This window comes from Pholis gunnellus (assembly GCF_910591455.1).
Source record: "Pholis gunnellus genome assembly, chromosome: 5".
In the NCBI taxonomy this organism is placed as follows: Eukaryota; Metazoa; Chordata; class Actinopteri; order Perciformes; family Pholidae; genus Pholis; species Pholis gunnellus.
Genome location: NC_136531.1, coordinates 27,921,069 through 27,944,496, shown reverse-complemented (window position 1 = coordinate 27,944,496; position 23,428 = coordinate 27,921,069). Strand labels below are relative to the sequence as shown.

General features: G+C 39.5%; 2 protein-coding genes across 2 annotated transcripts; one reads left to right on the top strand and one right to left on the bottom strand.

Moving 5' to 3' along the window:
• Window positions 1-7,468, bottom strand: cep44 (centrosomal protein 44). Its single transcript, XM_079159749.1, has 10 exons — window positions 7,141-7,468; window positions 5,872-6,019; window positions 5,548-5,685; window positions 4,631-4,705; window positions 3,831-4,025; window positions 2,788-2,916; window positions 1,664-1,759; window positions 897-965; window positions 687-724; window positions 1-281 (listed from the first exon to the last, which is right to left on the bottom strand). Exons 1-10 carry the CDS (start codon window positions 7,233-7,235, stop codon window positions 197-199), a joined length of 1,068 nt encoding a protein of 355 aa, XP_079015875.1. The 5' UTR covers window positions 7,236-7,468; the 3' UTR covers window positions 1-196.
• Window positions 7,469-7,579: 111 nt separating this feature from the next.
• Window positions 7,580-22,331, top strand: fbxo8 (F-box protein 8). The gene is made up of 8 exons (XM_079159444.1): window positions 7,580-7,903; window positions 9,537-9,684; window positions 11,518-11,601; window positions 12,988-13,132; window positions 13,617-13,743; window positions 13,976-14,094; window positions 14,402-14,598; window positions 20,170-22,331. Exons 2-8 carry the CDS (start codon window positions 9,537-9,539, stop codon window positions 20,355-20,357), a joined length of 1,008 nt encoding a protein of 335 aa, XP_079015570.1. The 5' UTR covers window positions 7,580-7,903; the 3' UTR covers window positions 20,358-22,331.
• The last annotated feature ends 1,097 nt before the right edge of the window (window positions 22,332-23,428 follow it).

Below are 23,428 nucleotides of genomic sequence, written 5' to 3'. Positions count from 1 at the left end.
GGACATTCATTCAGTCATTGCCCGTAAGACTGGAGTTAAAAGCTCCAACAGTAGATTCTCTTGTCTGAAGTTCAGATAGCTTGCTAGGAAAAATACAAAGCAAGCTGACAGGCAGATAATGGTGATAATTAGGTTAAATTAGGAACATTGACAATGCCAAAACAATAGAAAAGTAAACTATTTCAATGAACCCAAACTAAAGTGATGAATATTTGTCATAATTAATTTGCAGTGTTGTGGAAGATTCCGTATTCTTCAGCAGACTGGAGGTGCTCTTCAACCTAAAATGTTCAGACATACACAAACACACAAATTGTAAAAATGATTTAATTATTAATCTGATAAACCAACTAGATCAAAAAAACATTCATAAGATTCAAGGTTGGAGGGGAAACTGGTGCTGCTATTATCAAAGCAGGATGGATACAGCAAAAAGATCAATAACTTAAAATCCCCTGTGTGAAAGCTAACAGATCTTAAACACAGCTAACTTTGTCGTTTTGTTGGAGGGCACAGCTAACAAGGTTAGCCGGATTTGGAGCTTAAGTTGTGTCCACAATTTAAAAGAGAAAAAGGGAAAGCTAAAAACAAACAACTTAAATGATTGAAAATCAGGGAGCAGACTGATTTCCCAACCAGGAGGTGGTGAATGTGAACTCCTTTTCAGTGAAGTCTGGAGAACTTACATGCTGGTGATCCTCTCTAGTCTGTCTTTGAGGTCCTCCTGGAAGAAGAAACAGGACAGACAAGAAAACAAAGCTTTCCTCAATGTTGTGGCTACAGTATATTACTTGTTTGATATAAAATAAAATAAAATAATATAATGACCTAATGACTGAAATCTAATCTTTTTTTGTATCCATCGTGACAGCAAGATGAGTCCTTTGCTGTCTCACCTTTGAAGAATCAGACATGGTGCAAGAAGAGGACGAGGCAGATGACTGACATGGCAGCGGGACACTTAACTAAGATAAAGAGACGAGAAAGCAAAAGTCATTTTAAAAATGTGCTTAGTCAAGGATTCATCTGAAAACTGGTATAGTGCTAGTTTCAAGCTAATCACAGTTTAACCACCTCTGAAGGAGACCAACACCACAGTTTAACCTATTTAAGTTTCCCACTACGAACAGATTTAACAGTTGTAATCTGGTAAGTGCAGTGACCTTCCGTCATCAACCCCCTGTCCTTGACTGAGTGAAGATGGAGCATCATGAGACTGAAGTTCTTCATGTACCAGTCTATTCAGATGCACATGCTTACCTCACCGTCTCGGCAACCGTGAGATGTTTGATGCAACTGAACAGCTATGTTCCTGATACATCAATATGACTGACTGACTTCACTTTATTACAGTATTGATCATGGTCACATTCTAGTGTTCATTACGACAGGCTATTTGACCTTTTCCAGATAAAATCCAATAATTCTGTCTTGTAGCCCTCCAAACAACGACCTGTCTTCAGGGTTTTCATCTTGTAGTGTATACATTACATTACAGGGCATTAGCTTTGATTAGCAATTTGTTACAACCCACCATTGTCATGTGAAAAGGCTTGTTTAGTAAAATAAACACATTAACAAGCAGAAACAGACCACAAAACCAGAAATTCAGTGTAACATTCTAGGAGGAGATTCAAATGAAATGTCACAGCATGTACACTACCTGTATATTGCTCAGATCTAGTTTAGTCTCCAATAACAGAACTCTGCTCATCACATTTTCCCAGCTCTCTCTGGATATAGTGATGACTTCTTCATTCTGGAGTAGAACATGGTAAATAGAAAAGGTGGCTGCAATGGTATGTTACAACAATATAATATACAATCACAACGTATCACAGGCTGAAGTGAGCTATTGCTTTTATAAAAACGGGCATCAAGGGTGGCATAATGAGAGTTATAGCCACATTTCAATTTTAAGTTTTTCTTAATGAATAACAATATTCACAATGAAGAAAACAGGTCAATCCTTGTTTTTGTGGTTCACAGGAAGGAGGCACTGTTTTATGTGGTTTCATGTATTCGGTCTCACGTCTTTCACGATTCTTACCTGTTTTATGGTGCCTATTTATTTAGTTATTTGGATCTATCAGGGCATGGCCACCATTTGACATGTTTTTCTACCTTGTCTTTTGGCTATGTATTGTTTTGAGAGGATTGCAGCGGTGTACAGCCCTACTGCCCAAGCAATGTTCCCCCTTGGGGACAATAAAGTATATCTTATCTTAAAATCGTACCTCCTGGGCTGGCTGGCTGCACATATCGAGGCGGGTGCTATGGAACGTAGTCTACACAGGCAGCTAGCATATTTCTTTTTTCATCACATGCTATTGTTATATTGATTTCAATTTGGCTATTTATTTACATTTATCTCAAAAAGTGTCCAGTAGAATGACTTTGATAACTGCTTGTATTAGGCTTGCCTGCATTTGTTAAGCGGAGGTGTGTTGCTTGGTGAAGATGTTGCTCTGCTCTCTCCGGTCCGAGTTTCAATAATCAGTAGCTCTGGAGAGAGGTTTCACACCTATGGCCACTTTTGGCCATAATCTCTATCGTTTCCTTAATTTCTGTTCATTGTAACGTAGCAGGGTATTTTTCTTTCAAGTCTTATCCCAAATAAAGTTTCCTTCCCAATCCTATTTTCTGGGGCTAAGGGCCAACGGGAATTCCTTGAGCTTGAGTCCTGTATGAACCAAACAGATTGATTGACTTGAGCTACCCACTTTTCTTGCTGCCTGTCAAATAAAGAAAATATTAAAGATGTAGAGTAAAGAAAGTCATATCAACCTTGTCTGTGATTCTCTGTTTGTCAAGTTTCTCCAGGCGTTTCTCCAGGATATTGAGCCTGACCATCCCAGACAGAAGACTCCCTAGCTGAGCTTCCAAAGCTGAGAGCCTTCCCTCGACCTCTGATGACTGACACACAGTAAACACAGTTACATTACACGTGTTCCAACTCCTCTGCAAAGATGTGTGGTTGATCCAGTGGTCCTCAGAACTGTAGGCCTTTCAAGGTTCCGGAACAGAACTCAAACCCCAGCATTGTAGCTTCTCCCATGAGAACAACGTGACCACTCGAAGGTTGCGTTTGCTTAAAGATGGGTTCAGACTACAGGAGTTTAGGGCCAATTCAACCCTGAATCACCCCCCGACAATTGGAGGGAAAATCCGGTAACTAATCGTTAGTTACCGGATTTGCAGCCCTACTGATGTTCGGCACAGATAATCTGTTAATGTGACTACAGATCTAATCTTAATCCTTCTGAACCATTCGCAGCCTCACTAATTTCCAAACGGAAATAATAATAACCATAATAGCCAATGAGAGACGAGCCGTGGCAGCTGATGGTGTTTCCATGCAACGGTAAACTTGCTAGCTCTTGAGGATAACGTTAGCTAGCATACCACTGTTGACAGACATTAAAACGGACACTTAAAATCCCACCTCCGGTTCTCACTGAAGAACCCGTGTTGACCACGTTTCCCCATTCTTTTTCTCATCCAGACTCTTTTAGCCTTCTGCTTTTGTCGTTTCTCACTGCAAAGAATTTCTACAGCAAGTTGTAGAACCACATCAGGCCAGTTTTGTTTACATCTGCTTCCCCATTGGATCGCGTGAGGTGGTTTGTTGCTCCCTCTGGCACAAAAATCTTAATAATACCCTGTAGTCTGTGATGTGCCATTACAAATCTTCAAATCTCGAAGTGTGTGCATGTTTGAGATTAGAGAGAAGAACATTTGTGAAGATTCTTCTTATGCGTGTCATGATTTTAAAACTCCTGTAGTCAGAGCCCGGCTTTAGTCTCTGTACTGGTTAAATAAATGCTTACGTAAAGAATGTTATCCTTGTCCTCCTCATGTCCTGCCAGCTCTGTGATCCCATTTCCAGGAGAATTGGAGGAGTACACGTCATTACGAGAGGTACAGGTTACATCATTGGAGGAGAATTCTTCCACAGAAGAGGAGTTTTTAGGAATAGTAGAGGAATTTTCTACGTGATTCACAACAAATGGCCTCTCGGACACCTTAAACACATAAAAACACAATAGTATTTAACTGAAGAGAAGGTCCTAGTGCATATTTCTTCATTCATTTGACACATCACACCTTTCTGTAAATATCACCCCCTACCTGCTGATTGCTGCTCATTTACCACTTGACATCCTTGCTAATGTTCTGTATATTTCAGTGACATTCATTTAGATTTAAAAGTATGAATTGTTTCTCTGTAACAAAACACACCCTCTGACAAGCGCATTCAATGCTCTCACAACTTATGCCTGATGAACAGCTTATTGCATTTACAAAAACAAAACTACCCAAGAACGGATCCATTCATAATCGACAACTAATTTGTTTTGTCTTTAGGTAATTGGCTTTTTAACTAGGTATCTGTACTGTCAAGAAAGCTGCCTTTTGTTTTATTAAATTGTACAGAATATACATAATTGTCTATTTTGTATGGGTATACACCTGCTCTGTTCCTCAAATGAAACAAGTCAAAAGGGAAAATATATATTTTCGATACATCAACACTGAACTCTGTGGTCAGTGTTGATGTGTCGACGGAAAATACAGTTTTGGGCTTGTAAGGTCAGAGTGTGTGCCGGTATCTTTACACGATACTTACAGTGTCTGCATCAGTTAGTGTTGGATGAGCTTCTCCTCGGTCATCCTTGTGTGAGGCAGGACATCTTACTCTTGGCTACATCGCACATAAACACACAATCCCATTGGTTATGTTACAGAGTTGCTGTTTGTCGAATGACCGTTGTCTTGTTAACCTCTAAACTTCCCTACTGTCACCGCACAGATAGTAGCAGTCCAATGATTTGTTTTAGGTCTCGGGGATTGAGTTACTGCTACACTTTATGGCTGTGCGTGGCTGTCCCCTGGTAGTGTGACTGGAACACGCAGGCCATCTGTAGCTTAGTGAAAAGAAACTTTCATTACCCCGATGATCATTACAATTTTAATCCAGAGCTACCAGTCCAGCCAACTAAGCTGGACCACATCTGTCATCCAACTTTGGGCAAATGCTCTATTTATGCCTCAAAAAACAGTAGTGGCAGTGAAGCTCTCTCATTTAAGTGGCAGGTCCGTCTTCGTAATAGGTGTTTATTCCATCAATCCACGGGCCTCATTGTTGTATTGCATTTGTTTTAAATAAATATGCAAATCAGAAAAAGGTACCACGTCTGGATGTGTAGCTTAAATTAATAACATCAGAATTGACACTGTCTCCACAAAGCAGCATTCTTAATTATGCAACCCATCATTTTGTGAGAAATTTTAAGTACCAGCTCTTTAAAATCATAAAATCAATTGGATGAAAGCTTATTTGAAAGAAGTTTTCTTCAATAGTTTGGTGTCACCAAGCAGAACTGATGAATTTATGATCCAAAATCTCAGATTAATCTATAAAAGAAGGCAGACGGCATTGCTGCCTTTAATGTTACCAATTACACTTGCGGATTATGCAATCTGCTTTCAAGACGCACATAGACACACATGTAGATACAAATAAACCATTACAAAGTTCTGTACCTTTTTCAGCTGGTTGTGTTTCTTCAGGACCAAGTTAATGATGTCACAGATGACAGAGATTTTCCTTTGAGAGAAACCGCACTGGAGGAACTGCTGCTTGGTCAGTATGGGTTTATAGTGGAAGATATCTCTCAGCACCTACACACACACTCATAGTGGAACGGACGACAGGAAGAATTTTGAGTATAAAATAAAAATCCACTGTTCAATTCAAATCAATTTATATAGCCCAAAATATAGACGAATGGGAATTGAGAAACTTGACAACATTTTGCAAAGCTGCATCTGTGAAAACACAGTGCTCAGAATGTGTGTATGTGTTACCTTATAAAGAGTGTCAGTGAATCGGAGGTCAGTTTTGCCAGTCAGCTCCAGTCCAGCCTCCATTAGCTGCTTAGCAAAAGGTGGCGAGAAGGAGGTGAGGGTGAAGCTCACAATTGGTAGAAAAGCAGAGGGATCTCCTTTGGAAAGGCTGGTGGAGAAACAAAGAACAACGTGCTAAACTGTGAGAAAAACTGCAAATGAGGACAGAGATAATCTGATATGTAAAGTCCACGCTGCTAAAAATTCTGCAGTTGTCACAACTCATCCTAAAATCAAGTTCATACACAGTTGTGTTTTGGCAAAAAGTGACGAACACATTTCATTGCTTTATGGTGCCAGAATTGTATTAGACCATAGTTGGCAAAGTCAACAGACATATTTTGCTTAATGAAGTGAATATAAACTCATTGGCAATTAAACAGTGATGTACTGATGATTTATATACAATTATTTCTATGTGGAAAGGTAATTATGAATTCATTATTATTGATCTGAATTAATCTGGACTAGATGACCAAACATACAGTCTATCAAGTAATGCTGCTCAGAAACATCATGTGTGTAGACAGACATATGCATTGACATAGACTCTATGTTCAAATACATATTTATCTGAACACACTCTGCATTTGTTTATGTCAACTCACAGTTTACATTTTCAACACATGGTTCTGATGTTTATTACATGGAAGTGTTATGCTCATAATGGTTTGGTGCACATGTAAAAAGTTGTGTATCAGATCTTGAAACATAAACAATGCCAGCCAGCTCTCACATTTCATAACCATTGCTGTGTTTGAATGGTGGCCAATGAACACCTAGAGACTAACGAGGTAGGTCATTCATTAACATTTGCAGATTACACCAGCTGAGGCAGAGGCCATCACATACTGGTGTTTGTTTGAACCAAACAGCAGATAAAGTCTTACACGTAACGTTAAGCATAGTAAGAAAATGTAAATGTTTTAGTTGTCCCCGACTGTAAACTGCATCGGTATTATTTAACTGTTAGAAATGTAACAGTTACATCTTTCATATTCCGTTTGACAACACGGTAAGCGGTTAACGTTAGCTAAACTTGCTGACTGCCGCTACCACTAGCGTTAGCTTCCTACTGACTACGTTAATGCTACATGTCACGCCAGGCTAGTTAGTTAAATATTAACGTGTGCTTTTATGTGGGCTTCTAGCACTAGAAACCTTTATGTACGTTGGAGTTGCTGTGCTTCTATAAAGCGTCCGTCAGGCAGATATGTGTTGTTTTGTTACCCGTTGTAGTCGACATATCCTGGGTACTTTATCGCCCGCAGGAGAGTTTCCAGTTTACGAAGACATCCTTGCACATCTCCAGTGGACTGCATCATCTGTAACAAAGAGAGAGACGCGCCAAACTAAACGGCTAACTGGAGTTAGTTTGTGTTGTGGCAACACAAATACGGTCGACGCAAAATTAGACACTAACGACAACCTTTACGTTGTGTTTGAATATGCAAACGACAGTGTCTTAATTTCAATGAGCTCGCTGCAGTCTTCTAGTGTTGCCTAGCTAAGTTCTATTTCGTCCCGTCTGGGGAAACGAAGGAACAGTCGTTTTGTTTCTACCGGGTGATCAACAGCACGAAATATGATTGGCTGTTGCACGCAGGTTGACGTCAGAGACGTAAACTGTACGCACACTGTTCTCTGCTTTTCCCCCGTTGAGGTTAGTTTATTAATTTGTCATAGGCAGCGCGTATTCACAAAGAAAACGAATGATGTTGACTCACTGTGAAAGTCTTAATTTTCCTTCAGTTCATCAGTTTCTGTGATGACCGGGGCAGATGGCACAGGAGGAGGAGGAGTGAGAAAACAGAGGATGGTAGTGGTAGAACAACGACATGAAAGGTTCCTCCTGAGCACGGGAGCAACTGCTTTATTTGTAATTGTATTTTGCTAAGTGACATGACAACTGGATACGTTGGATAGCAAGGACACCCTATTTCCAGCTGTACTTGTGTGCCGGTCGGGTTGTCAGAGGAATTACTAAACTCAGGTAAGTAGTTCAGGGTTACTGTATCGTACTCATTAGGAAATACTGCACCATGCTTTAAAAATAAATGGGGCCAACGTCCTAGTGCAGCAAAATCAATCTGTTTGGGTCGGCAGTGTCTTCGTCAACTTAAACTAGCTTTGTAAGCTAACTCGGGGATTTATAAGATCAGATTGTGAGTGAAAGCTAATTCAGCCATTGACCTTCCATTTTGAACGCTGTTGTGATATGTGTGACCAATGATATAGAAGGGAAGGCGGGACTGAAGGTCAGACTACCTTGCTTGCTCGAACTTCCAACGTTGATGTTTACAACAGTGTAATGGATTTGTTTATGCAACACAGCTGACGTTAGACAGGCTGAGAGGAAAGAAGTGTGGGCAGTTTAATGCTAAAGAAGGACCGTCCGGCAGTGCATTGCTGCTTTGTTTCTATTCTGAAGTTCATCAGCACAGAGTTGTGACAATGCTCTAAGTAGGTGCTGAGGAGGTGTCAGAAGGGTTACATGCATTCTTAATTGTAAGAACTCTGAAATATTGTCTAACACAGGAAACTATAGAATGCAATATATAGCATGCCCTCATAGATGATCACTTAGTTCATTGATTATTGTTTTCATAATATAATGAAGTGAATAAGCAGTTGTAAAACATTATGCATTGAATTATAAAATAGCTGTAGCTGACCCAAATATAATCTGACTTTGTTGAATGGTAGCTGTATTTTATTGAAGAAGATACTATCATAGGCATGATTGAGTCTATCAAACTGTATCACTGTACACTGCTAAGAATTGAGACTTACATGGAACAGTCTGGTTTTACCAGTTTTTAGTGTTTTTCAGCAGCACATATGCTTTAACATGAAAGACAAGCAGTGCGAACAAATTAACCTGAGGAAATGATAATAACACATTATATCATTCCCGTTGTCAACACCAGATTGTTGGGAAGATTTTGTATATAACTAGTGGTGCATTATTTGATTCACTAGTGGATATTCGGAATGATATGATACGAGACAATGTATTGTAACAATCTGAGAAGCATTCCGCCCAGTGGTTACTACATGTTGTTTGAAGTACAGTGGGCATATGGTATTCTTATATGAGTGAGTCGTATCTTATTTGTGATCATCTTCAATCAAAGTGTTTCTGGATTTTTTTCCCTGAACTGATTTTCACACTGTCTTGTGGAGTTGCCTGCTCCATTAGGTTGCCAGTAATGGAAGATCATAACAGGTTATATTAATTGTTTTCCTGCCTAATTAGTAACTCACTGACATACACATAGATAAGATGTTGACTTTTGGAAAACCACAACTAGTTTAGTCAGATGTATGTAACCACATATTGTTTATGCACAATACATAAATGGGATATTGAAATAGATCATCACAAATATGAGCAGATTATTGCATGTAAACATACTGCTGTACGAGCAGTTGTCCAATGTGCTGCTCACAGTATACCCTTTGATCATGAGCAGTACTCCTGTGAGGTATAAATGAGAACGAGTGTGCAGGCACAGTGTGTCACTTATTACCATACACGTGGGTCAGCTGTGTTACAGCATATTGTTATATTATATCATCATCCAAGTGACCAGCTTGTACTGTGTTACTGCGCTGCCATATAGATGGGTCAAGCACTGTGGAGGCTGCCTCCCAGACAACAGCTGCAGCTTCAGGAAGAGCTTGCAGACCGACTGGCTGACCGAGGAGGAGGAGGAGGAGGAGGAGGAGGAGGAGGAGGAGGAGGAGGAGGAGGACAAGGACAAGAGCAAGGTAATCCTCACATTTCTTAACTAATTACTTTTGGCTGAGGATTTTAAAGTTTGTGCGTGACTGCTGCTATCACAAAGTTTGTGTTTAATTTCCGATACAATATGAGTTTGTTATTAAGGTTTATTTGTATATTTATTTAAGGTTCTGGGTTTCAGTCTGTATAAATACACATTCAACTCAATATTCGCACAGCAAGCACCAACTTAAATATCATTATTTTTTTTAAGTTTATGTTATGTACCTCTAATGTTAATAAAATAAAGAATATGGATTTATTTAATTGTTTGACTAGACTTTTTGAACCTAACGATTGTGTTATTTTAAAAAAAATATAATCACTGTTGGTGTATTCCTTCAGTAATTCCACCAGACACCAAAAAAAGAATAAGGGCAGGTAAATCAGAGTCAGACGTCATTGTGTACCTTTATAAAAGTTCTTAAGACATTTAAAAGAACCAACACAGTTTCAAATTGACAGACGATGAAATAAATCTAACTCAATCTGTGCAGAATCATTGCTGAAAATGACATGCACCATGTCATGTCGCATCAAGCTTCAGTTTACTGCCAAAAGTGAGAGTAATTCTTTAAATGAAGTGGATAAAATACACTGGATGTTTATCTATCACTATCCAAATAACAACTAGCAATAACAAGTGGTTTTCATCAGTGGTTAGTGTTACAGAGTTACATCCACCTCATTAGCTTGGTCTCCATCAGCCGTACTCTTACTAGTTTTCTGTTTCCAGGATTCCAATACTTTCATCCTTGTGTGTGCTATAAATCTGACCCCACCTGTCATTCTTGCTCCGGTGTTTCTCAAAGCTGTTTTTCTTGTAATTGTTTTGCCCCGAGCAATGTGTCTCTTTCTTGTTGCTATGCCCCGTGGATTTTGCAAACAAAAGCCTTGAAGTGTAATCTCTTGTAGTGGCTTACAGTAAGTCATGTTCCATGTTGGCAAAAATGCAAACGTTTTACTCAAAGGAGGCGAGTAGAGCAAAAAACTCACTACTTTCATTCATCTGAAATTCAACGAGCACCTCATTTCATACATATACACTATAATGAGAGTCACATTTTCAGGGTTCTACAATTTACACAATAAACTAAACGTAAATACTGTACATTGTGAAGAAAGACACCAGTAAAACCATACTGTATGAACATAATATTAACAAAACTGTAAGAATAAAAAAGCGCGAAAGATAATAAATCAGACTGAATTTATCTATTGATCAAGGTAAGGCAAGGCAAGTTTATTTCTACAGCACATTTCAACAACAAGTGCTTCACATAAAAGCATCAAAACATAAGGCAAAAGAAAAGGAGATTTAAAAACAATTAAGAACATTCGTAGAAACATTAAAAAGCTAAAAATAGAATAAAAGTTGCAGTACAGTTTAAGAAATAAAATACAGTAATAAAATGCAGAAATGCAGAAATTGATTAATATCCTTGAATGTGGTTCAATTAAAGGCAGCAGCAAACAGGAAAGTCTTGAATCTTGATTTAAAGGAGCTGAGGGTCTCAGCAGACCTGTGGCTTTCTGGGACTTTGTTCCAGAAATGTGGAGCAGAACAACTGAACGCTGCTTCTCCATGTTTAGTTCTGACTCTGGGAACAGGAAGTAGACCGGTCCAGATGACCTAAGGGGTCGGGATGGTTCATAAGGTAGATCAAGTTAAATGATGACAAAAACTCAGTCTGTCTGGTCAGTCTTAAACCACAATGCATGTTGGGATAGTCTCCTGCTTCTCTGTCATGCTAAATAGCAGTAAGCAAGTCATGAAAGTGATGGAATAATAATAGAAACATGAATGTATCTTCTTTTAGGGAGAGATGGAGACCCCCAGAAAAGAGCTCCTCAGCCGTGTTATGGCCCCGACATCTATCATCTGCTGAGAACACGCATGGGAGGTACGAACACACTCTAGCTACTAACACTCGCTCTTATTATGCATTTTGAATGTTTTCACAGATCTTTGGTTGCCCCTCTCCTTTCCATTATTTATGATGGTGTGTGTATACAGTCAGCATAGTTAGAAATAACAGGGATCGGTTGCCCACCTACAGAAGAAGCCATCACTTCCATTGAATCACGTACAGAGTGATACATTCCAAACAGAGATAGATAATCCAACAAGATTCATGCATTTTTGCTGCCTTCATTTGATTTCATTGAGGTGAGTTAAGGGCTTTAACACCAGTTAGTACATTAGGATTAGGCTTGAAAAACTACTAAAAGGATCTTAGTCTTATGGAATGCAAGTTTAGTGCAAGCAATATTTCTACTCTTGCAGTGGTTGATTAGATTAAATCTAAACCAAATTCAACATTTCCACCAAGGCACAGGACAGGAGTCTCTATTCTTAATTTTTCAGTATGATACGGGCCATGAGTAGCCAACCGTCACCTGTGCTTTTTGCAATGAGTCCGTCCACATATTGAATAGAGTGTTTCAATGGGACCAGGTCTACTTCCTGTCAGTTTATGTCATTCACATACACTGTAACAGGAACTAAACTGGAACACATCTGGAATGTTTACATTTACAACTGTGAAATGCGTCGGACTTTTAAGGCAGCCAATAAGAGAGAGCTGCTTATTTTTGCGGTGTGTTCAACAGAAGTCATGAGGCAACAAAGCAGTCAATCTCTTTGAGCGCTTGTCCTACCTCCTTCTACCTTTTTTATTTGTGAAAAGCTCTGCACTGCTCTTTAATTCATTTTAGGGTTGGGAAATGGAATATTACTGTCCTCTATCAGCAAAAGAAGGCTGCAGGGATAAGGTATTTTTGTTGGCCAATCCGGAATTAGCATTGCACTCGTTTTCTCGACAAACAGCCAATGTGATTTTTCCATTGCGTTTTGGATTATTGCAGAAAATAAACTCTGTTTGATGTTGTCAATACTTAGACGTTTTGTTCACAAGGTAACGTTATGCTATAAACAAACTACACCACCGTCACATAAGTGTGAGTATACAGACAAGAGGCTGTAGAGGCTGACTAGTGAGTAGATGACTTTCCGTGTTCGGCGTGATGACTTTTAATGTCCCCGACAACCTCTGTAGTCTCATTTAGCCACTTGTTAGCAACTGTCTTTTTTAAGACACGTAAAAGCTTCAACATTTTTTTGTGGGATATTTACTGACGTATTTTATGTTGTAGAAGAAAACGTTAAAATCTCTTAAGCTTGTGTTGAAGACAGACCAGGCATCTCACTAAAAACCCATTCAAAAACCTGTTGACTTCGAGACGGACGTGTAAAACAGTTGACTGATCTGTTTTCTCTGTTACTGTAGGTAAGGAACAACATGGTTTTATAGATTTGGAGATGTTGCCACCTGAATTAGGCATCACCATCCTGTCATACCTGAATGCTACTGACCTGTGCCTGGCTGGCTGTGTGTGGCAGGACCTGGGAAGCGACGAATATCTATGGCAGGGGTGCGTGTCTCAATAAGCTTACCTGTCTAAATACAGGTTAAGGGAAAAGAGGGCTCGGAGCTAAGACACTGAGTTTTCAGTTTAAACAGATTAGTGTGTATTTCCATTCTGTTAATGTCTTTTCATTGTCACAGTTAAGAAAGGCTGTATTGTTTTACATGCATTTTTTGGCCCACCAAAAATATACTTTGGCCACCAAATGTAGGGGTTTGGTGACCCAATGGGCCAGTACTTTAAATGAATAGTGTCTATCTCTGAACTGCATTGTGTGATCTGCCACACTGACATACAAAAGAAATGATGACAGATAGACTTTGAGGAGAAAGTTCAAGGTAGTAAAAACTTGTTTTGTCAACTGCTGTCAGTTGTTTTCTGTCAACTTACCAGACAGCTTTTCATTTTTCACCACATGTATGCAGTAAAGTTCTAATATGTTGTTTTTTATCTGTTTCTATCCTTTAACCCACATGTGTCGATCCATCAGGCTGTGTAAGTCCACATGGGGACACTGCTCCATCTACAACAGAAGACTACCTGCTGGTTTCTCATATAGAAGACTCTACTTACAACTAGATGAAGGCTGCCTGACATTCAATGCTAATGCACAGGAGGTAACACATGACAGCTTCTGCAGTGTGTGTTGAGTGTGAGCACATGTCGATGTGTGGAACAGTGATGTCGCGACTAAATGATGTTTGAAGTTGAAGTGAGAGAAAAGTGAAACATCAGAGGCTCAGAATGATGACATCAACAAAGTGTGTGTGTGTGTGGATGAATTAAGACTGTTAGATCTGCATTCACAAGATATGATTCTCTCACTCTCTTGTGTGTGTGTGTGTGTAGGGCATCAATTATTTCATGTCTAAAGGTATACTAGTGGATCATCCAACAGAGCTGGCTAAGTTCATCTTCTACACCAGACGGCTCCACTGGAAGATGCTGAGGATTTACCTGGATGAGAGGTTAACACAGAACCACACAGAATACCCAGAAATGTCATCACTAGACTTCCACAACAACACGTGATACTTGCTCTTTTGTGCGATTCTTCTGTGTTGCCTTTAACCATGCCCTAAAATAATTAGATGTATGATTTTAGATTATTATTTTTCTGGTTATCTAATGTGTCTGCTATAATATGAAATATACATTATTGGTGCCCCTCGTCTTTGAAATCTGATAATTCAGTAACTTTCATTACCTGTGTACAAATAAAAATGTCCCATCATGCCATTTGGTGTGTATTTGTGTGTGTCTATGGATGTGCAGGCGGGACGTCCTGGACGAGTTGGTGACCCTCCATAACTTCAGCAACCAGTTCCTCCCCAACGCTCTGCGGGACTTCTTCAGACACATCCACGCACCAGAGGAGAGAGGAGAGTATCTGGAGACCCTCATCACCAAGTTCAGCCACAGGTTTTGTACCTGTAACCCTGTCCTTGTCCGAGAGCTGGGCCTCAGTGCTGGTTAGTACACACACACACACACACACACACACACACACACACACACACAGACATAAATACTGAGCACATACTGTATGTTAACTATAAGGGCTTGTAGTTGTGGTCCTATGCTTATTGGTAATAATAATAATACTTACACAATAGTTATAGTTATGGGTCTTAGGCGGACTTATGAAACTGTGCTTCATAGCAAACAACAAAAGTGTCTTCACGCTAAATGTATGCTGGTATAAAACCAAGTCAGTCACAACTAAATATTCACTGTAAAAACTAAAGAAATTTTCTTGCGATTGTTACTATTTCATGATCATTTAACTTCAGTCAATATAGCAAACTTACAATATGGGAAATCAGGATAAAAAAAGGTTAGATTGATTTAGTGCTGGGCAAAAAATGTGTTTCACGGTATATTGTAAGACTCTGTTCACGGTGTTTTAATATATATTTTATTGTGCGGTTTAATTATTAAGCAAACATTATTAATACAGTGTTTTTAGTGTACAGGTTGAAGACTGTGGTCTTTTTAGCCATTTGATTCTTTGAAGAGACCATCAAGTTATTTAATGTTCACTTTAAAATATATAAGAGATCTGCTCTGTGATGTCTTTCCTTGTCTCTCCTCCCTGTGTCACGGTGTGGGTACATCTCACTGGAGTCAGGAAACGTATCAGAATACCCTTATCTGATTGGCTAAACTGCATCACGTGACGTGATTTACAACGCATTGGCCTGTATTTTTCCTGCACCGCTGAACAAGTGCCGTAAATGCTGCAAAGGAGCATGAATAACTCCGCTGCTTTAAGGCAAAGGCCCGCGACCCACTGAAAACGGGTCGCGACTACCCACCAGTTGAGATTCTCTGGTCTACACGCTGTTTGTGTGGCATGTCTTTCGTCTCTTCCTGTTTACTTCACCTACATTCCCCTGGGTCCTAAACCCCTCCAAGTACAGCATCTTATCACCCTCTATGTACCAACGTACATTTATAACAAATACCACACATATTACACGTAATCAGTGTTGCATATGTGTCAAACTCTATCGGTGCATCTCCGGTCTGTCTTTGTTCATCCTGCGTCGCTGTTCTGTTCTTTAATGTAACGTTACTGGAGCGACGGAGCCTCTCCCAGCTGTTGGGAGAGCAGACTGTTGTGCTAGCAGGCTAGCTAGTGAGCTGTACCCAGCATGCCTTTCGGCGGTGACATTTTATAAATCTACAATCATTAGTGTTACAAATTGTTTATGTGTCACAGACTGTTGTGTCGTGGTGTTTTGCCCTTTTAAAGAGAGTTAGTTGTGGGTTGTTAATTGTTGTGTTATAAATAAAGTTCTCAATACAACTAGCTCCGACTGTAGCCTTCTTAGCGGCGAACAATATATCTAGCTGCCTGTTGAAGAGTGACAGCAGTTGTTCCGGCCATGCACTGGTATAAGGGTGTGTAAAAAATTCATATCATACGGGTATACAGCCCAGCACTAGATTGATTGTAAACATGTGTAAAGAATATGATCCAGGATGAAGTCAAGCAACTTCAGGTGCTAAGCAGATAGAACTTGAGCCACAAGGCCTCCTGTCCACCATGGAGACATAAAAGGACAGAAAGCACAAACACACTAGAGGCAAAATTCAAGCACACCATTCACACCGAAGGGAAAAGAGAAGAGTAAACCACACACAGAGGAAGAGTGACTTCATTCTCTCCTCAGGTAGACATTAATCCACTATATCTTTACATAGCAAATGGGCAAATTTACCACCGAATTCACCTTCAGTGAGACTAATGGTAGCAGGTACATATCTGAAGAAATCAATCATTGAAGGTCCACTGTGTAGGATTTGGTGACATCTAGTGGTTAGGTTGCAGATTGCAACCAGCAGATATACCCCTCCGCTCACTGCTCTCTTTCCAAGACTGCAATAACGTCAGCCGCTGAGTGCAAAACCATGGTACGGCCTCGCTCAGAGGCCATCGTTACCATAATAAAAATACTTTAGGTGATTGTATTTACTTTTTGCACTCTGCGTCTCATGTTACCACAGGTTCACAATCATATCGGAGCGCTGCGGTGGCAAACAAGGTAACATAAAAACACAAAAGGGCCGCTCTAGAATCAGTTTGGTTTCTCCGTTCCGGCTACTGTAGAAACATGACCATGCAATGTGGCTGACTCCGTGAAGAGGACCTGCTCTGCTCCCTATGTAGATATGAAAAGCTCATTCTAAGCTAACGAAAACACAACGATTCTTAGTTTCAGATAATTATACAATAATAAAACATAGTTAACATAGAAATGATATTCACTGGCCCGTTAAGCAATGAGTTGAAAGTGCAAAAGAGACAAGATGAGATATGAGTTTGAATTCAAATTGACAGAGCTGGACTGCATGATGTCAGCAGTGAGGTTATTAGAGGAATGGACCCTGCAGCCTGCTGACTGCTTTTTAACTCCGGAAACAGGGACAAATATATGTTTAACGGACTTCATGACGGTGCATGTCTATTTAGAATGTTGTTCAGAAGCACCTTAAAGACTGATCTGATAGAAGTAGGAAAGCTAAGATTGGTATAATGTGGTCAAATGTCTAGTTTTAGGTCAAATTGTAGCTGCAGCGTTCTGAGCCACTTGAGGACTTTTAGTACTAGTACGCAGCAGGCCTGACAACAACACGTTACAATCAAGTCTGGTTTAGACAAATGAGACAAATGAGTCTTAGCTATGCTGCGTTTTTCATAAAGCAATCCTTGTCCACTATGTAATACAACCAGGCATAATAAAGGAACAGGTAACCCTGTGTAAACAGTGCAGCAACATCTTGACAAATCTCTATGATCTCAAAGTCTATTTACTGTAACATAGAAATGTTGATGCGAGGATGGCAGAAGATTGATTTCATGTCAATTAGACAGTCTTGATAAGGTGGCCAAAGAGTGACTAAAGAGGAAATGCCATGCATTAACCACAAAGGATTGTGATCTAAGAAGCATGTATAGTAAGTTTCATTGTAATCAGATTGTGAACAATGTTGTGTTGTAGTGAACATTTTCCAGGTTAAGGGAGGATTCATCTTAAAAATGTACACACATGAAGTATTTCATATCTTATGTAAAGCCTAACTGAAAAAACAGAAACATTTATTTAGATTAGAAATTGTGACCAAGATATTTGCTGCTGACATTTTACATTTTAGAGTTTTAAAATAAATGTGTTATCACTAACTGTTGACACTTTCTGTTACATTTTGTTATACTTAGATATTTTAAGTCTAGATTCAAACACATGGAGTAGCATCGTGTTTGAAGTGAGTACTTGTCTTCTTAAGAGATAATGAGCATCAACACTAAACAGAGTAAAGAAAAGCGGTATGAGGTTATGGAGGTCAAGTCACCAGCCAATGTCCTTGTTCTGACAAATATTTTCTCCATTTTGTCCATCTTGCTATGTATGTGTCTTTTCTTAGTCTCAGAAGGAAAGTCAGTCTTTCCATAGCGTGAATTTCTTTAATGATTTCAATCCAATTTTCTACTGAAGGAGGGTCGGTTTGTAGCCACTTACGAGTAATTGCTTTTTTTGCTGCTACCACTAATATTTTCAGGAGGTATCTGTCATTTCCTGTTATTCCTTCTGGTAGATCGCCCAAATAAAGTAACTTGCATGTGAATAGGATCTGCTGGCCAAGAATATGCTGCATAGTTCTCCAAATGTTTTACCAGAATGTTTGTATGTTGGGGCAGCACCAGAAGATATGATGGTGGTTTGCACTTCCCTCCCCACAGTTTCTATAGCATGTACGGTTTATTGTGGTTAAGTCTTCATTTTAGGGGTAATAAAGAAACGAACAAGGTTCTTCCAGCCAAATTCACACAATACACAGAACAGGAAGTAGAGAACGCGGTTACACCCATATTTTATCTTCTAGTTCTTTCTCCCATCTCTCCTTGATATATGTTGTGGTAGTTCCTCTGCCCGTGGTAATTCTCTGGTAAAGTTATAAAATTACTGATTTTGAGCTGCCAATGTATGCTCGTACTATTAATTGTATTATTTCATTAGGTTCCATAGTTACCTCATGTTTCCTAATTTATTTTATAAAGTACTGCCATAACTGTAAATATCTGAAAAAATCATACTTTTCTAAATTGTATTTTTCCTTCAATGTCTGAAAACTGTGTAATGTGTTTTTCTCCGTTATTGTGCAGAAAGCAGTATTGGTTGGTCCAGTACCTGAATCTAGAATCTATACAATTTGGTTTAAATTCTGTGTCATATGCAACCCATCTAAGTTTTCATAACTGGATCCACAAGTTAAATTGCTTTATAACATCAAACCAGGTGTGCAGGCTGAATGAGACAATGGGGTTCAGATGGGCACGATGAGTGAACATTAATTTGTGGTCTGTGATCACTGTTTGTACTGGGATACCTTTGCATTCATTTTCCATCTCCTTCCACCGTTGTCACACCATAGAACTATTTTGAATTGGGCGGAATGGATCTATGTTACATTGCACATGCTTTTGGCTTTTCTATCCTGCAATTTCTTGTTACTTAGTAGCCAAGATATACTCAGACACTACAGCTGTTGTAAGCTAAAGCGATCCATTTGTACACAACTGTCTACACAAACTGTCATCACAGTTGTGTACATTGACACTTTGACCTGAAGGTGGCACTAGAGGAAAGCTCATGGACTGTCCCAAATGAAAGAGGCTTTATCCTCTGGAGAACTTCAATACATTCAGTCGATTCCAAAGAGTGATTCCATTTATATTTCTGGTGTTTGGGTCGTAATTTAGATTTTATGTTACAAGAGAGGTTAGGGGGTCATCGGAATATTCAGAAACGTCCTCTTCGGACTATTAGTACCCAACCTACCCTGACCATAACTCGAGCCAAAAACTCAGACTTTAAGTTACTTCTGACTCATTGGCCCAACCACAAAATGAGGGGGAAACCATCAAGGTTTTATTTTCAAGTAATCCCTGGCTTCAGTATTGTCACTGGACCGTGCATCTACCAACTGAGGGCTTGGCTAATGTCAGAAACCAATCCCTGACTAAGTTACTGTTAACTCTTTGGACCTCCTCAAATGATTAGTAGGATTAGTGAAATGGTTTCGAGCCCAAGGCTGGAGATGGATGGATGGCTGCCTTTCTCAAGTCAGCGCTTTCATTTCACTGCTGTTCTCCCCCTTCACTCCTTAGAGAGCAATTTATAAATAGTACAGTATAGATGTATGTGTCTTATTCATCATCTTAGGATGTCATTTAATAAGTCTTGTTTGTTTTACTGCCCCTTTTCTCCCCCTTTTATTGTGGCTCTTTCTTCAGTAATATTTGGGTTTAAGGTGAGATGAGGCTCAGGTCCTGACTTTATTAAACATGCTTGAAATCCATGACAGGGTAGTCTCTCTATCTGACCAGTGAAACCAGCCTTTATGGGACTCTAGTGGGGCTTTGACTTCTCAGTTTGAACACTACAGAAATGACCTGTCCTCTTTAGAGCCTCACTCTCCTGAGTTTGCGTGAAAGCTGGCGAGAAACAAAAACGACCTCTATCATCTCTCTGCAGATGCGGTGTATGTGCTGTGCTACAGTCTGATCCTGCTGTCCATCGACCTGACCAGCCCCCACGTCAAAAACAAAATGTCCAAGAGGGAGTTTATCAGGAACACTCGCCGAGCGGCACATAACGTCTCGGATGACTTTGTAGGCCACCTCTACGACAACATATACCTGATTGGCCACGTGGCCGCGTAGTTCCACCTACCAGATGTCCCAGAGATCCTCACACTGCACTGAAGAATAGGAACCGGTGATTGGGTTGCTATACATGAAAGTATGGAACACTGGAAATGGATTTTAACAATTTTCAAAACAACCAATAAATCTTACGATAAAGGCCAGAAAAAGGAATGAAATTCACCACTGTACTGTGAGAGAGACTGTGCTTATTTGATTTTAATCAAAGGTGTGAAACATCTGAAATGTCTTTCAAACCGTGTCACTGTGGAACAATGAAGACGAGCTCTGATACTGCACTAACGGATGGCGACTACTGATTGGTGGAGGGAGGAGGAGGAACACAGCCCTCACAGATCCCGGGATAGTGCTGCTGTTTTCCACTTGGACAACAGCTTCACGTTTACCAGTGGGACAAGTGACACAGGGGACGCTAATTCCACTCACTAATATCTCTAGTAGCATTTCCAGTAACATTAGAGCTATTCGGCAAATCAAATGACCTTGATGCATTGTCCAGTGGTATCAACCAGAATGTCTAAGTGTCAAGATTCAACTAGATCTGTTTTTCTGTGGCTAATACTAAATGATGTTTTTTTTCCATCTTAGACACGTTCATGCAAGAACACTGTCTTATTCCTATCCTTAATCTCTCTTATGTTTTTCTTTTGAGGTTTGCTTGTATGTGTTCCAATTCACCAAACTGCACAAAGACTTTAAACTTTGGACTTTCTCGTCCCCAAAGGTAAATTTCTCTCCACAGCACGTTAGACAATAGTACATACAACAGCTCAACAGTACCAACTTACAATGACAGACAACAGGACACACTCAGGTCTATTCAGCGGGGCCTGTTGTTTATTGCATGGCTGCAGGGATCAGGCTTTACCCGAAGCGAGTCCATCTACACCTCAGTGCTCTACAGCACCCAGAGGCAGGAGGGTGAGCTGGTGATTGAGTGGCTGTGTGATTTCCTGCTCTGTTGAGGTTAGAATGCTAGCAATGCTTATTGTTAAGCTTTGCGAGGTTGGGTGTTGGTAGACCAATTATCCTGGCAGCGGCGTTGGTTATGTGTATGAGTTCATCTTAGTCTATTTCATTTCGGTCTCATTAAAACTCCAAATGCATTCAGATTAAGAAATCTTTGATTAATAAATCAGATGAGCGCTTTCTTCCGCTGTGGAGAAAGTTATCTGTACATGACTCAAATGACGGGTCCACTCCTGAATTTTAAAGAGAAAACTGATTGAACATGCATGTAAATCCTAAAGACTGCATTCGTTAAAATGGATGGTTTCATAATAATTCTGATTGTCGCACATGTAGGTAAAAGCAAGTGTCATGTAGTATTTACAGTGTTGTAGGAACCGACTAGCTAATATTTCGTGTGAGCGTTTGTCCACATTATGATTGAAATTGAATGTATTAAAGTGGTTACTCACACATGACATTACATTAGGGGAAAGTATCAAAATACTTTGATCAGGACGTATTGATGACACAATGATGAAATCAGTTCAACAATGGTGCCATCAGACCTCAATGCAGCATAATAGTCACTGCCAGTGGCTTCGAGTCCCAGCAGCTAGCATGTAGCCGCAACAGTGAGGTGTCACTGAATGTAACCATAGCAACCAACAGAATGACAACATGAAGCAGTTTTTTAAATCCCGAACTAGAAAGCTAGTTGCAATACCAACCAACATGTATTCATTTTTGATTTGTTTTCTAGGTCAATTCTGTATAATAAGAGCCTCTTCATTGGATTGTAAATCTGACCGTGGCTAAACTCACAACATTAATAGTGTTGATGATTCTTTATCTCTGATTTAGAGCTATAACCTCATTGTTTTCTTTAAATTATGAAGGAAATGCACTTCCTGTTGTGTGTGTTTTTTTTTTCTTTGTGGTTACCAGAAGACTTTATGACTGACAAAATGTACTGAGAAATTGTTGCAATTATCTGACTCATTAAATCTGGGTTTGATTTTACTGACACGTTTCAACCACCTGCAGTTCTACAGCTCGACGTTCAGTTCTTACTCAGGAATCATTCACCACTCATTGTATCACTGAGTGATGCACATTTAGTTCAGTGATTGATCTGGCTCTTCTTCCTCACTAGATGATGGTGATGGCTCACAGTACAGCTTGAAAAATCAAATAGATGAAGAGGAAAGTGATTACAGACATTTCAAGATTCTCTGCTTTCTATATTTTTAATAAAACACAAAGGAATATATAAGGTCTCAAAACTGATGCTGGGAGAACGATTCCATGTTAATAAAACTCTAAAATTATAATGCAGCCGTCAAACTTTTTGGATTATGGGCCACAATCAGACAAATATATGCAGTCACGGGCTGAACAGTAGCGAATATGTAATTTAAAACAGTTACACTCCACGAAGATCAGTGTTCAAGACAGAAAAGCCCATGTGCCGTACAAAATATGCTTTCTATCAAAATATACGAAAACAGTTGTTTGACATGGTCCAAGTTCATTGGTGTCCCCAAATATGTATTTATATATCTGCTGCTCTTAATTGAATTAAAATTAAGTGAATCATTTTAATCTGTAATATAATTGCCCACTTGAAATATTTTGATGTTTTGTGTAAATATGTATAAACGTAAAGTTAAAACAGGCAGAAATTGCCAATTCTTTTGTTTGTGCTTATGGTCTAAGGCCCCACTTAAAAGACTACGATGCAAAAGATGTAAATCTGTAAATGTAATATTAAGATGGTACAAAAATATCGGTTACTGTACCAAGAGGTTAAGACAGATCATTTTACTACATTTAGGCAACATCGAGTGTTTAAAGTAGGATGTGCAATCACATTCAACACAATTCGTTAGAAATGTGCCATATTCTAGTTTATCTTTAAAAACTCACGCGGCCTGCGGGTCATAGTCTGGCCACCCCAGCATTAATGGTGACTGTAGCTAATGGTTAATGCTTAAGACTACTGCTGTTGGGTGGGTTAGAGGGCTGTGATCAAACTTAGCTATATTACTGTTTCATCAGAACAGATGTGCAAAGTTTCAGCATAATGATATTTAATACAATAAAAGTAAATACTAATT

Excerpts from the sequence above, each read along its gene's own strand:
- fbxo8 (XM_079159444.1), top strand. The coding sequence starts at position 9,537 with ATGGGTCAAGCACTGTGGAGGCTGCCTCCCAGACAACAGCTGCAGCTT. Across the intron at positions 9,685-11,517 it reads AGGACAAGGACAAGAGCAAG|GGAGAGATGGAGACCCCCAG; the intron begins GTAATCCTCACA and ends ATCTTCTTTTAG. Across the intron at positions 14,095-14,401 it reads AGGATTTACCTGGATGAGAG|GCGGGACGTCCTGGACGAGT; the intron begins GTTAACACAGAA and ends ATGGATGTGCAG.
- cep44 (XM_079159749.1), bottom strand. The coding sequence starts at position 7,235 with ATGATGCAGTCCACTGGAGATGTGCAAGGATGTCTTCGTAAACTGGAA. Across the intron at positions 2,917-3,830 it reads ACAAGGATAACATTCTTTAC|TCATCAGAGGTCGAGGGAAG; the intron begins GTAAGCATTTAT and ends ACTGTGTGTCAG. Across the intron at positions 1,760-2,787 it reads AACAGAGAATCACAGACAAG|AATGAAGAAGTCATCACTAT; the intron begins GTTGATATGACT and ends GTTCTACTCCAG.